The sequence below is a fragment of the Phocoena phocoena genome, chromosome 2 (assembly GCF_963924675.1).
Source record: "Phocoena phocoena chromosome 2, mPhoPho1.1, whole genome shotgun sequence".
Classification (NCBI taxonomy): domain Eukaryota; kingdom Metazoa; phylum Chordata; class Mammalia; order Artiodactyla; family Phocoenidae; genus Phocoena; species Phocoena phocoena.
In genome coordinates this window covers 164371660-164387663 of record NC_089220.1, presented here as the reverse complement: position 1 = coordinate 164387663, position 16004 = coordinate 164371660, and the positions used below count along the sequence as shown (strand labels likewise).

At 32.5% G+C, this 16004-nt stretch overlaps 1 protein-coding gene across 1 annotated transcript in view; it reads left to right on the top strand.

Moving 5' to 3' along the window:
* Positions 1 to 16004, top strand: part of DNAJC1 (DnaJ heat shock protein family (Hsp40) member C1) — a 203900-nt gene that overhangs the window by 78611 nt on the left and 109285 nt on the right. The window contains exons 4-6 of the mRNA XM_065872021.1: positions 5037 to 5202; positions 6101 to 6198; positions 7177 to 7270. Of these exons, the coding sequence (XP_065728093.1) occupies positions 5037 to 5202; positions 6101 to 6198; positions 7177 to 7270 (358 nt within the window). The remainder of the gene's footprint in view (positions 1 to 5036; positions 5203 to 6100; positions 6199 to 7176; positions 7271 to 16004) is intronic.

Sequence of the window (16004 nt, the reverse complement as noted above, 5' to 3'; positions counted from 1 at the left end):
TCAGATTTTGCCTTTTTGTTTGTTGTTATTTTAAAAGTCAGTAAACTTTGTAACAATTTCTTCCAATTACCGAAATTATTTATATCTTTTCAGAACAAATCACTTCTCATGTAAAAATTGTTTCTTCATTAACATAGACTCACCTAACATTTTCTTTTTAGGATTAGTTTCCTTTGCATTTATTGTAGAGTGTTAGTAGAAAAAAATGGATCTGACAGTTACACAAACAGCTGTAGTATTTATACCCCTTGAGGCACAAGTAACTTTGGTAACTGGTTTTCCTTGAGGCAAAAGTCTTAGCTAATCAAGCTGAGAATCATTCCTCTAAAGCTTGCGCCTGAGGCCGGGTGACCTATGAGTATTTAAACATATAGGAGAAATGCACCTCTACAGACAATTATCTAATGTTTATAATTCCTTTAGAAAAAAAAAAAAACCCATAGTTTTATCTTCTGAAAGAAGATTGTCTTATACTGATATTTAAAAATGCTCTTTGGTATCACAATTATTTATTATAAATATTCATTAAATAAGTAATGTGTAACCTTCCAGGAATTTGTAATTTGGAAAATTGTCATAGACATTTTAATCTATTTATTTTCCTTACAAATAATTGTATTTTCACTGAAATCAGGTGCATTTTTAAAATTTTGGTAGAAAAGAGAATCGCATTGAAATAGATAAAATAACAAACTGGGTAACCTTTTTTTTTTTTTTTTTTTTTAAGGAATAGGCAAATTTTATTTTTTTAAACAGCCTTATTTAGGTATAATTTGCATACCATAAAAGTTACCTATTTTAAGTGTACAATTCCATGATTTTTAGTAAAAATACCTATTTTAAGTGTACAATTCCATGATTTTTAGTAAAGTTACAGAGTCATGCAGTCCACAACCAGTGTTAGACCATTTCTGTCAGAACATTCCCTCAAGTCCATTTGCAGGCATTTCCCATTCTGATCCCAGCCCCAGGCAATCACTGATCTCCTTTATGTGTCTATAAATGTGTTTTTTTCTGGACACTTCATATTAATGAAATCATCTAATATGTAGTCTTTTGCATCTGACTTCTTTCTATTAAAATGTTTTTGAGGTACATCCATGTTGTAGCATATACCAGTAGTTCATTCTTTTTTATTGCTGAATAGTATTCCACATTCCACTTTTGTTTATCCATTCACCAACTGATAGACATTGAGGTCGTCTCCACTTGTTGGCTATGGTGAACAACGCTGCTGTGAATTATCACACACGAGTCTGTGTGAATGGATATTTTTCATTTCTCTTGGGTAGATTCCTAGAAGTATAATTGTGAATAAACTTTTAAGCTTTTTTTTCCTCCCAAAGGCATAGACTATAGCATGAAAAAAGTTTTCCTGGTTCTTGTAAGGGAGATTAATATAGAAGTCTTCTGAACTCCTTAGGTAACTTGCTTATTTTAGGAAATAGCAGCTCAGCTCTGTTCTGACATAAATTTCTATCCAAGTGCCCTGAGTGTTAGCTGGAATAAAGTACTGAGTAGATCCTAATCACTACCTATATACACAGATTGTGCTTTAGTAATATTAGTATATTTACTTTTGTTTGAAATCATTTTAAAATTTTACCAGTATTCTTTTGCTAACCCTCTTGTGCCACTTAAAATTTTTGTGTCTATTTTATGGTACTATATTTGTAAAAGTTCAGTGTATTTTTTTAGTTTACTAAGTAAAGTCACATTTTATGTACAAATCCAATGGAAAGTATAGTTTTCTCAGCTTTAATCTGTGAAACTTTTACAAATCCATTACCTCCTTATTGTAAATTTGATTACAGGTGTGTTTGAATAAAAATAAACATTAACCTGAGAATAAGAAATCTATCTTAGTACCTTCCCTAATTAGGAGATATTATAAGACACATAATATATACAATATATAAAGTGCTATGTACCACAGTTTTTGGCACATATGTACATTTTATAAAGGAGAGTAAGATCAATTAATTTAAGCTTGTTTCCTGTTTATGATCTTTGTACAATTAATTTTTATTCTTAAGTTTCAGTATGTGACCTAAGTAGATGTTGTTACTCTTTTAAGCTAAAAATTCTAACTTTTTACAATGGGAGATTCACAATTTAGGCCAATGCTAGAATTATTTCAATATTCATTTTCATAATATACATGTTTTCTATTTTAATTTCATAGTTACTATTTTATTCTTCAAAGCATGCTAATAATATTTTTAATTTACATACTTTTTTTTCTTCTGGTAATTTAAACATTTTTAGATTTACTTTCCAATGTTTGTATTAAGCTAAATATATTTGAAGAATTGCAGACTATAGAATGGAACTCACATAATTATGTAACCATTATTATGTTCATCATGGGCATTTTAAGAAAATCAAATGATGTAAACATGTATTAGGCCATATGTAGAATTGATGAATGTTTTAATTTCTAATTAATAGCTCCATATGATTTTTTACATTAGTGATATTTTTATCATAGAAATTTACTTTTGTATTTTCTTGTAATATTCATACATGTGTACATTCTTAATCTGATTTTAACAAATTGTTAAGAGCAGTTTGTATGAGCTTAATTATTTTAACAGTGTTATGTGTTAAATATAGAAAAGGCATAACAGTGATGTTTTAAATTTTATATGTTGTCAACACAACATTTTTTTCTTAAATAACTTATGAATATAATGTCTGTGTATATTTTAAGAAATATCTTTATTTTTTCAGTGTTTCAGGAAAGCAGTGATTTATCTTTTAACAGCATATATTCTAAAAAGTGAACTATAATAGAAGCTATCTTCCCTTAAAATGGCCAGTCGTGTGAGCCATAATGTTCATTGATAGTAAAATCAATAGAGCATTGATTCTAAGCTTAATCCTTGGAGACTGTTGTTCAGAGTGGCAGACGTAGCCTAGTAAATATCTAGTTTTGTTTAATGTGTTCAGTGCATAAGGTTTTTCTATCTTGAATTTAGCTGTGCACTAACAATTTATATGTGGGGTAGAAAATAGTAGCTATTAACAGACACATAGCATTTCAAAGATGATGGTGATAAAATATTTGATACGAGATTCGCAGCTATGAGCTCAGCTGGGTTTTCTTCCAGTACAGTTTAGATCTAAAACAAATTTAACACTTAGCAATGCTCTTAGGGAATTGTCGCCACTTTCTTAGATGTTCTTTATTAATAGCCACACTTTTTACTTGAAGTTATTTCATGGGAGAGATGAGCTGAAAATAATTATTTTTATATTCTGCCTTTTTTCCTCAACAAATCTGAAGTAGAACGTAGATTCAGAATAAATTCAGGACTTCATTCATTGGACTTCATTCAGATGTTGTAATCTTGCATTATACCACTTGAAACCTTTTTGCCAATCCATTTCTAATCTAAAATGAGTCAGTTTTTACAGAAATAGATTTAAAGATAAATTTTTTGGACAGGAATGATAACTTTTGATGAAATCGTGTTATTATGTCTTGATATTAGTGTTCAGGAATTGCTATGTAAATATTGAAAAGGAATATTTAACATCAAACTTCGGCCCAGCTACTACACAACCATATTTTAATTAGCAGATTCTTGTATACTACACAATTTGCCTGCCTTTAAGAGTTTAGTACCACTAATGTCCTTTGCTTTGAACATTGGTTATTCTGATCTGCCATTATTATTAATAATCTAAGTTGATCCTAAAAGTCACGTTTTCTAGATAGCCTGATAAAATATATTTTGAATTTATAACCAATATTTTTTTGTACCGAAAAAAGAAGTTGCCTGTAATAAATCCTCTGCTTTATTTTTTTAAGCATATCTCCAAGGTATCAATTTAATAACTATCAAAGTAGCTACTGCAGTTGTTGCATTTAAATTGATTTACATGTCAAGACTGGCAGTTTAGCAGCTGCGCTATTATTCCTAGATCGGTCAATTTACTTGAGAAAAACCTACTACTGAGTTCTACTGACCTGCCTGACAATATAGGCCCTATTTCTATTCCTGTAATTAGGCCTGCGACTAACTCAGAATATTTTTAATTAAAATATTTTGGTCAATGTGTTGCACCAAATTAGGCCTTTCAGTGAAGATTTAATTCTGGAAATAGTGTGATTAGAATATTTAATGAGTTGTGTTGAACTAAGATTAACAGGTTGTGTGTTTTGAACATTGTTTGTGTGTGACCATTTTGAGTTTTACAATCATAAATGTTATTCCTGATTTTTAACCTTAAAAATATATGCCTCAATGACTGTCTGACGGGTAAATTTAAATTCGGTTGAAATTTCCTTCTAAAGAAAGCAGATTTAAAATGCATCACTAGGAAAGCGGTTATTTGTTATGTTCTTTCCTTTCAGCAAAGCCAAAAAATGAGGAAATTGCCACTTAAATGTTTACAAATAAACAGTTTTATCGAGAAATTGGTTGTTTCCACATCTCCTAATATGGGAATTTTTTATTCTCTAAAGGAATGTGACCAACATAAAATTAAAAAGTGCTCATTTTATAGGCTCTTTATGTCATTAAGAAGCTTTGATAAAATGATAAATATTTCAATCTTGAACCCTTGTAAAGGGGTGGAAATAAAAGCACTGACTAGAAAATTTATCCTGATTTTGATTCCATTAATATATAATTCATGGTAGCAAACAGAGCTCTTATCTTGATTTTCTCCCATTGAGAGCCTTCCTCTTGTTGCTGACTTTCATGGCGGGGCCCCTCTGCAGCCTGCAGTGGAGAGGTGGACTCTGGCTCCTTCAGCCTAGCTGCCATTACAGGAGTCACATCACTGGGGTTTAAACACACAGGGTCTGGGATCCACAGCAGATCACTGTGTGCCTTTTTGAAGGCTGTCTGTGATTGGATACAATGTTTTGATTTATAGGCCATTGTAATGCTGATAATCTATATAAATGTTATCCCTTCTGGAGAAATTCTTTTCTCTTTCCTCTTTTTACATATAAGTACAAATAAAGTTTTTTGTTTTTATTTTAAACTCCCTATGAAAAACTGTTATATTTGCTGCTGTAGGTATGATGATATTCTGATCAATGGACTTCCAGATTGGCGACAGCCTGTATTCTACTACAGGCGGGTGAGAAAAATGAGCAATGCTGAGCTGGCATTACTTTTGTTCATAATTCTCACAGTGGGTCATTATGCTGTGGTTTGGTCAATCTACCTGGAAAAACAAATGGTAAGTACTGGTAATAAATCAAATGATCTAGCCTCCTTAATTTTATATGGAATTTCAGACATTTATTTTTTCAACTGATAAAAATTTCAACTTTTTTGTATATACTCCTTATTCTAATATTTTTTGTACTCAGCATTTAGTATTTGATATGTTTCTATTTCAAGAATCCATGACATAAGAAGAAAATGTTTCTTTTTAAAAATGTGGCATTTGAGTTTGTTACAAAATTTTTGAAGGCTCAAATATCTAGCTGAAAATTAGAAGGTAGAGCTATGTTTTCTTAATTGTCACCTTCCAGATATACATATTTTTTATGTAAAATGATTTTAGAAATTTTTGTGTCGCAGGCCCTTATATAAAGAATGATTATTTTAAAAGCTTTTAACTCAGTAAAACTTGAAATGAGTATAAGTTTATAATTTCAGAGACCAGTTAGTTAAAAAATATTACATTTTTCTTAGCCTAATATAATACATAGTTATAATAAACTATAATAATACATAGTTTATTCTGCTATGGGCTTTTATTTATATGCTAAAGATAAACATATTTATCAGTATTCATGAATTAGCATCTGTTTACTCATTCTTTTTGAAGTGACATTATTAAAGTTGGATGAATGAGAAGAAGTAAGTTGAATGCCTTCTCTTCTTAGAAAACTTTGATTGCTATGGAGATACACATGACTGACAGTGCTGAACTTCATGTGTGTTTAAGGACTGGTTACCATGGCAACAGTTATTGTTAAAGATTGATGATTTTACTTAATCATGTTGGACCCTACATACATTTGCATAAATGTTCTTCTATAATGTTTACCCTTCACAGAAGACTCTTGATAACATTTGAAGAGTACATGTTAATGATAACCTGTAACCATAATTTTTTCCACATTAAGGATGAACTGCTTAATAGAAAAAAGAGAGAAAAGAAAAAAAAGACAGGCGGCAAGACTGTGGATGTATCAAAACTTGGTGCTTCAGAAAAAAATGAAAGGTGGGAGCATATAAAAACATTTTATAATTCAAAATTGTTTTAAAATATGTCTTTAATGTGATTCAACTTCATATGTATATCCATTTCAGATATGCTAACATTTACATCTGTATTCAGTTTATAGAAGACTAATACTGTGCCATAGTTTATGAAACACATTCTAATCTTAAGCAAAAGTTCTACAGGTTTTTCCCTTTGTAAAGTGTTCATATATATTTACATAATTAAACCCCTGAATTCTTGTTATTTGAAAATTTTATACTGAACTTTAGAAACAAAGTATTACTAGGAAAGTCTATCACTGTAGTGTTTAGCTCAGGAGTGACAGTATGTAGAGAGACAGTGATATGCAGCACACTCAAAGAGATACTACCATTTCTTCTATTGATTCATAGCAAGAAATAAAGGGTTTAAATAGTTCACACAGCAGGGCAGGAACTGGATCAATGTGAGATGGAGATCAGAGACTATTCTGCCTGTCTTCTGTTCTGATGACATCAGTGAGTAATGCTTCAGTGAACTGCAAATGACATTAATTTTTATGTATTGGTTTGTTTATGCTACAGTCTTCATATCTGCTTGTCAGCACTTGGGGACACTCTGATGATGTTTAGTCTTTTACCGCTGAAGTAATCATAAGGTTTAAGAATTCATTTTGTCAAACTGATGAAAAGTCCAGGTTAGAAACAGGGCTTTTGTTTCTTTATCTTTATAACTTGATTACAAGTCCCCTTCCCCAAAATCTTAGCCTAGATTCTCTTACTTATTATACATAATTGCATTTGTTGCACTAATATATTTTATGATAGAATACTTCAGATTAAGTGATAACTGTCATAAATATTTCATTGAAAAACTTCTTCCTTTGTTGAAATAGCCATTCAAAACAGAATTCATGATTATTATAAAAATATTTTTGTCTGTCAACTTTCTTTCTATATTTTGCTTCTTTATTTTTGCTTTTTGTTTTCCCTTTAGATTACTGGTGAAACCACAATGGCATGATTTGCTCCCCTGCAAGCTGGGAATTTGGTTTTGCCTTACACTAAAAGCATTGCCTCATCTAATCCAGGTAAAATGTACCTCTTTCTTATAATATTAGATGCTTTCACTTTAATTATTCATGAAATAATTTATGCCTGCTATCTGAATGCTGAATATACAGTAGATGCTTCCTAATGCTGATTGAATGAATAGTATAAGTATAAACGTAATTTAGAATAGTTCTAAAATTTATTTAGGTATCTATTCCTATAACTTTCTCTTTTTTTTTCCCTATAACTATCTCTTACACTGCTTTTATAACACCTTAGAATTCCAAGACACTAAAAAAAAGGAAATAGCAATACTATTTTTTTTAACATCTTTATTGGAGTATAATTGCTTTACAATGTTGTGTTAGTTTCTGCTGTATAGCAAAGTGAATCAGCTATATGTATACATATATCCCCATATCCCCTCCCTCTTGCATCTCTCACCCTCCCTATCGCACCCCTCTAGGTGGTCACAAAGCATCGAGCTGATCTCCCCGTGGGATGCAGCTGCTTCCCACTAGTTATCTATTTTACATTTCGTAGTGTATATATGTCAGTGCTACTCTCTCACTTCGTCCCAGCTTACCCTTCCGCCTCCCCATGTCCTCAAGTCCATTCTGTACGTCTGCATGTTTATTCCTGTCCTGTCCCTAGGTTCATTAGAACCTTTTTTTTTTTTAGATTCCATATATATGTGTTAGCATATGGTATTTGTTTTTCTCTTTCTGACTTACTTCACTCTGTATGAGAGACTCTAGATCCATCCACCTCACTACAAATAACTCAATTTCATTTCTCTTTATGGCTGAGTAATATTCCATTGTATATATGTGTCACATCTTCTTTCTGATAAATTGTTATTCTTTTTATGGTTTTCAGTTTTATAATTTTTACTTCTTCTTTTTTTTTTTTGCGGTACATGGGCCTCTCACTGTTGTGGCCCCTCCCGTTGCGGAGCACAGACTCCAGACGCGCAGGCTCAGTGGCCATGGCTCACGGGCCTAGCCGCTCCGTGGAATGTGGTATCTTCCCGGACCGGGGCATGAGCCCGTGTCCCCTGCATCAGCAGGTGGACTCTCAACCACTGCGCCACCAGGGAAGCCCGACTTCATTTTTTTTTAACATCTTTATTGGAGTATAATTGCTTTCCAATGGTGTGTTAGTTTCTGCTTTATAACAGAGTGAATCAGCTATACATATACACATATCCTCATATCTCCTCCCTCTTGTGTCTCCCTCCCACCCCCCCCATCCCACCCCTCTAGGTGGTCACAAAGCACCGAGCTGATCTCCCTGTGCTACGTGGCTGCAGCAATACTATCTTTAGGACAGATATAAAAGCAATAAAAATTTAATCATTTAAGGCATATCCAGTAAAAAAGAACAAAGCTCAAATAGTTTGTCACCATATTTTAATAGCATTTAAGTACATAGTGTGAAAAAAAAACACTTTACGTAAGCATTGGTATAATTAAGCAAAAATATATATAGCTTTCCATTTTATTTGCAACTTTAAGAGCAGTCAAGATATTTTGTCTTAAACTGGTGATCAAAGTTTCTGTTGCTAGTCAGTCTTCCTCAAACAATGGAATGTACATATCATATTGATATGGCAATTTCTTATTTTTTTATATTTAGCATACCAACACATATTCTATTATTTCTTTGCTAATTGTAATTGTTGCATCTGGTTAGAAAATTTCCAACACATAAACAGAATATTTGAAAGAATATATAATTGTTTTGGTGTACAAATTTTGAGATTCTTTGAAGTTGTAATTTTGGAGGAAATGTCTCATTTCAGAAAATACGAAGAGCAAGAGAGACAGATAATTTGTTTAATTCTACTCACTTTTTTTCATGAAACAGCTGTTTTTCCTAATTGTTTAAGGAAGTGAATGACTCCAACTTCTGTACTTTATTCCTCTTTTTCCTCTAATAATGAAAATTTTATATTTGAAGGGAAAATGAACTAAAAATTACTAGTGTGTTTCTTTCTAGCCTTTGAGAAATTATTTACCAGTTCTTTTGTCAAAATTGTTTATCTTAGTAGTTATTGCTTACAGAATCATATATTTTGTTTATAGTTAATAGAGACAATTGAAGTATTTTGGTAATTTAAAAGCTTTTGTTTTTAAGTTGTTTATTTGAAGTTTTATGTTGTTTATTTGAATAAAAATCCACGATCCTCATATGCTATGTATGTAAGAGTTAATAAGAGAGAGGGGAAAGTATATTTATCATACTGGTATATTAGAAGATGTGACAGAAAAATATTTTAGGACATGATTTCTTATATTTTTTAAAGAATGATTATTTTTTGCCGGCTTTAGAATCTGTGCAGTAGGCAAACAAGAATGTAGATGAATTTAAAAGTGTAGGCATGAGGCAGTGTAAATAAAATATCACATAAAATGTCAGTCTGAAACACTTCTTTGTAATTTTAATCTAAGTCATTTGAAACAAAGTTTAGTTGGTAAAATTAACATATTTCTTGATTAGCGTGGAGTAATTTGCAAAAACAGAATCAATATATTAAGATAGCTTAGATTTACAAGTTATTGTTTTGCCTTATCACAAATTTGTAGAAAGCTTACAAAAATAAGGAATTTTATAAAAGCATTTTAGCCTCTTCAGAAACTTTCTTAAACTGTTGAATCAGTTTGAAGTTTAAAGTTTTTCTCATGTTCACTAACAAAATAATGTAATATAGTAGACTCTGATACAAACTGTAATAGTGAAAGTATTTTACATTGATAAACATATAGCTTCTACTTTCATAAGCATCAGCAAAGCAAGACTGAATAGTTGCTATTAAAATTAGATTGTCTGCTTTTTTTTGTCTGCTTTGACCTTTGTATTAATTTATCATTCATAAAATCGTGTAATATGAATACATATGCCTTATCTACAACACTGAAATTTTCATGTGACACTTCTATGAGATCTTCTTAAATAAGATTTTTTATGAAATTTATTTATGAAATTTAGAGGAAGCCCTTTTTACCCGAAGCAGTCTGTATTAGTAACTGGCACAGTGGTGATAGAAGAGCCCTACTCAATATAAAAAAAATGATACACATGACCTTCAACATTTTCTTCACCACTCTTGTGATACAGGGCCATTGTTTTATTTTTAAGTAGGAGTCCTTTTTCTTGCGTAAACCATACCTATCATCTTGGTTTCTTTAAGGACAGATTTCCAGTTGATTTCTCTAAAGAAGGGTTAAACCATACTCTTGTGAAGCAATGTAGTTGTGTAAGCCTTAGAGATTTGTATGATATCCGTTGCTCAGTCTTTCATCATCGGCTTATTTACATCTAGTTAACAGCATTTTTAGCAGCTCTTTCATTGAGCTTTCCAAAGCATCCACTTGGTTTTCATAGAAACAACTGGCATTTTCTACTCAGTTTTCATCTTTTTAATATAATATTTAATTGAATTGTATAATTACAATAACATGTATCACTGACACAAATAGGTTTAAGAGCTAATACAACCAGCTCATATAAGCATACAGTTAGTTAAATAGGTATCAGTTAAGGGAGTTTTACTTTCGTGTGTGAATCCCTTGAATTTCATGGAAAGTTCATTAAAACTGAGCTGCAGATATTCTGTGTAAGCAGGCAGCTGTTGGATAAGATGGAGTATCCAAGCTAAAAGTGGGAGATTCAGAGACTTCCAGCAAATGGCCTCACACTAGCAGAACTGGTACCCAAATTTTGTCATTGTCATTTCAAGAGCTCTTCATCTTCAACTGTTTTCCTCCCACTCTTCCTCTAAATACCCATTCCTTTATTACACTCCACATGCATATATGGTTGGTTATCTAGAAAGATTTGAAAAAGTGGCAGTTCTGGTTCAGCTTATGGTCCTGAGTTCACTGTTTATTACTTAGTATCTAAGAGCCCTAAGAAAATTCCTTGTTGCCTACTTATTTTACCTAAATTCTTTTCTATCCCTCTCCCCAAAAAATTACAGATGAGAATAGTTATATCATAGTTATTTGATGTATAAAACTTCTTCTGGTTATATTTTTAGAAAAAGTTTAGCAGGTTCAATAAAAATTTATTAAACACAATATCAGAACAAGAGGCTATAGAGATGAATATGCTTTCTTGGACCTTACAGTCAGGTAGAGGTTATATCACATGAATTAAAATAATTGGGACACAATATGGTATGTAAGCTTCATATATGTAGTATAAACAATGACTTCTGTAGATGTTCATAGAAGTAAGATTGTCTCTATTTAGGATAACCAAGGAAAACTGAAAAGAGGAGCCACTTGAATTGAGTCTTGAAAGATGAATAGACACTTGACAGTGAAGTACCCACTCTGTGTACTAGTTTGTGTACAAAAATAATTTGATAGATACAGTAACTCCCATATAATCATATATGTTAGGACTGGAAGAAACCTGAGGAAAACATTGTACAACTGCTTTTTAAAAAAAAGAAAATTCCATTGCTATCATCTAAGACTATATCCCAGGTCTCCAGACTCTGAATATAGCCATTTAGGAATTTATACTCTAATAGATAAATCTCACAAATCTATTAAAGGACATTGAGACAGTAGAGTGTTTCCATCGCATATGTCTGTCAAAGATATGTATACGTTGTTAGGAATGGGAAAGTTAAAGTACCTAGCGGGCAGAAAATACTCAAAGTGGTTCTGTGATCAAGTAGGGCAGAGATAGAAGTATTTCTTTGATAGCTCCCCTTGCTTTTTGAGAAGGTCTTTATTACCTCCAGCACTGGGTTTTGTTCCTTTCCTTTGTTCTGAAAAATATATTGAAAGAATTATAAGATTTGGTAGATTAGATGAGGCCAGTAGCTGAAAATGATTATACTTGATATGTGTAAAATATTTTATGTTAAGTTAATAACAAACATTTCCTAGATTGGAAAATATTGAAGGGAAAGATGTATGGATATTACGCTGTTTAGCAAAATGTATATCCCTATATCATTCATGTACCCTCATAGGCAGAGAAGAAAAAAGTCAAATGAGAAACCATAGAAGAAGAATGTGGAGAGTGTTTTTAAATTGATGTGTCCATAGAGAGATGAGAGAACTTTAGAGAGGAGTAGAATGCATGACCGTGTGCAGAGAAGCTTGGGAAACTTGAGAAGAATGTGTTTAGACAGCAAAAACGGTAGGTGGAATGATCAACCGAAGACATGGAATGTGAATTAGAATATAGCAAGGAACTTGGCCTATGTCAGGAGAGGCATAGTGTGCTTTGAGGCTAGACTTTAATTTTAACATTAAAAGTATAGCCCTAAAAAAAAAAAAAAAGTATAGCCCTAGTGACACTTTCATATCTTACCAGTGTTTCTTTTTTCACGATAGTTTGAAGGGAGTACACAATCTCTTGGAATCTGACTAATCCAGTCTTCCGTGTTGACTATATTCAGCCTATAACCCTAAGAAATTTTTCTAACCTCCAAAATGCCCTTGGATATTTTTTAATTGACCATATATGTTCTGAAATATATTCATAGCCATGAGGGTAGCAAACAACTGATGAAATATAACCAATGCTATGTGCATATTTTCATTTTAACTCTTATAACTTAGTTTATTTTTGTCAGTGCCTGTTTGTGTTGGAGCTTCATTTATTTAGGCCCATGATCATTTAGGTCATTAACACCACCGATTTCTCATACAAAATCAGTAAGTACCAAATATCCCAAGTGATTACCAACCTAAATCATAGTTCATAGTTCTCTACATTTTCTGAGGTGAAAAAGGTCTTCAGTATTCAGAATTTATTTGCTTGATAGTTTGTTTGATTTTCTGGGAACTGACCATTTAAATTTCTCTCTACCTGCTATGTTACATTTCTCAGTAACGTAATTTATAAAATGTATAACTCCTTTAGGTGTGCATTGCCTAAGGTTGTTAATTTTTCTCATTGTTAAGTCCCAGTCCCATCTTTTCTCACTACCAAGCTGATCTAATATGAACACAGTTAGACTAGAAATTACTGTAGGAAATTTCCAGCATGTATATCTCCACCCTATCAGGATTTATAGGTTGCTGAGGAGCAGTGGCTGAGAAAATAATCTTTTCTGTAGTGCTATGACTTTTACCTTAAAAAAATTAAAATAAAGCTTGCCTAAGAGCATAAACGGAATACTGTACTTTATACAACTATTTATAAATGGAGGCATCCTCCCTCCCAAGAAGCTTCTTCCATGGAAACTACAACTGTGGACAAGCCTGGAGGTCACCCTCTCTACAGTCAGGGCCCTTCATTTCTAGCCCCTTTGCTTCTGCTTGCTGGGACAGAAACCAAATAAACAAAACATTCACAGCTAATTAGCAGGGAGAAAAGCTTCTAAAAGGCTAGGAGGCATTTGTAGCAAGCTCAGTTGCCTGCTCTTCTACTCAGAGTTAAACACAGATTTTCCAAGGGAGGAGGAAGCTTACTTTCAGTACTCACATAACTTTTTGGAAAATTTTGCATACAAACATACTTTACATAGGGAATACGTAAACAAATAAAAAAGGTTGGAAAAACTCGTCTGAATTTTTATAAGGCTGAAACTCTACTGCTACAGAAGGACAAAGGGATACAGGAAAACCGGAAAGACCTCACAACATAACAAAGATTCCATTTCTACCCTCTGAAAGGAGACCATAAGATGCAATTATTCGGAGGTCCAAAGGCAGAATATAGAGTTTTGTAGAAAAGATTTTAAAATCACAAAATGTTAGTTAGGTAGGATGTTAGAGATGCATAGTCTCATCAATTCCATATTTTGTAGATGAAATATAAGTTTAAGACTCAGATTGGTGAGACGATTTGCCTAAAGTGACACTACTAGTCAATGGTAGAAATGAAACTTAAAGCAGACGAAAATAAATTTAAAATATAAGAAATACAAAAGCCAAGAAAGAATAAATTTTTTCAACAGCTGGATAACAAGCTAGATATGTTATGGTGAGTGAATAAGCTGTCTGATCTTACATTCTCTATATGAATATTGAGGCAGACTGTAATTGTTATAAAAGTTGTAGAAGGATTCTTGTATTGAGTTGGGGCTGAATAGATGACTTCTGTGGTGTCTTCTGTCTCCTAGCACAAATGGAAAAAGTTGCTTTGGGCCTTCCCAAAGCCCAATACTGCCTGAATACTACTGACTCAGGCAGAGGAAAGCTGAGCTTGATTTCTGCTTTATTTTTATTACTTCTTGTGAATTTAGCGTTATTATCATTCTGTACAAGAAAATTTACTCTTATTCAGAGTATGAAATTTAAAAGTTTTCCTGTATTCTTCATTGTAATTTTATACATTATATGTAATTACACATTATATCTAATTCTGAGATTATAAGTCAGTTGGAGAACAAAATTTGATAGAGAGAAATTGAATTTATGGGCAGATTTTCAGAAGTGCACTTAACGATATTCTCCTGTGTTGATGGTTGTATGTAAGCTTCACACAAGAGATTTGTGCTGTCACACAGTCAGAGAGAAATGTTCCCTATTCCCATTAGGACAGGTGGTACTATTTCCCTGCTTGTACAAATCTAAATTCCTTTCTTTCCTAAGATTTTTTTGGATTGTTTAATATTTTAAGGTTCATATGGAGAAGTAAAAGAAAACCAAAACATGACGAGCAGTGCCAGCTCAGCATGTTATCTTTATCACTTAGATAAACTATGTCGATAGAGTTAAAAAGAAAGATTTATAAGGGATGACTTCCATCTTGTAGCTAACTAACCTTGGGAATACTACATCTTCAAGGCTTAGCTAAATTGTCATCATCATTATGAAACCTTTCTTGATCAGGCCAACTGAAAATTTCCCATTGTATATTCTCTGTACTAACTTAGTAGCACTTACTATTTGTATTAATCAGGATAGACTGTGGTGCAGATCATCCTGAAATTTCAGTGACTTAAAATTTTTTTCCAGTGTATGCCACTTATCTATCATTGGTTGGTGGGAAAAGGGACATTCTGCTCTAACTAGCAGCTCTAATTTAGGGACACAGAATAATGACATCTTCACCATCTTCTAGCTGTTCGCATCTGGAGCGTGTGGCTTCCTTGCTCCCTGTGGCAAGAGTAGAGAGCTGGAGGATTGCACAAGTTTTTTGATGTTGGGTTTGAAATGACACATGATATTTCTAACTGCAGCCCATCCAGAACTAGTCCCATAACCCCACCTAATTTCAAGAGAATAAGGGAATGTGGGGAAACAAATAGAATGTTCGGAGAGCACCACTCTCTCTTTCAATAATTCATTCAGCAAATATTTTTTTTACTCTATTTTTTAAATTAGTTTTTATCACAGTATGGTTGCTTTACAAAGCAAATATTTACTGAGTGCTTACTCTGTGCTAAGTATTCTTTTAGGCTCTGGAAATACAAAAAATTTTCTAAAAAAGACCAAAATTCCTGTTCTCATGTAGTTTATATTCCTTATTTTGGTTGATATTCATAGATATTTTTACATATGCTTTAAGGGCAACTGCTTGTCTTATCATATAACCCCCATATATCCTAACGAAGTACAACACATATAATAGTGGTTCAGTAAATAAGTATAAATAAATATTACTTTTTAAAGACCTTCTTGTGCAGGAGCCCATGCTCTACAATTAGATAAAGAACCACTCATATAAATTCTTTAAGTCATAGTTCTATAATGTAAAATCAGTCCTCTGCTTGGTGTCTATGCAGACAAGCTTTGAGCCCTCCAAGAAATTTTAAGTATTAAGAGAATTAATTCTAGAGTAAAAGCTTTTCCT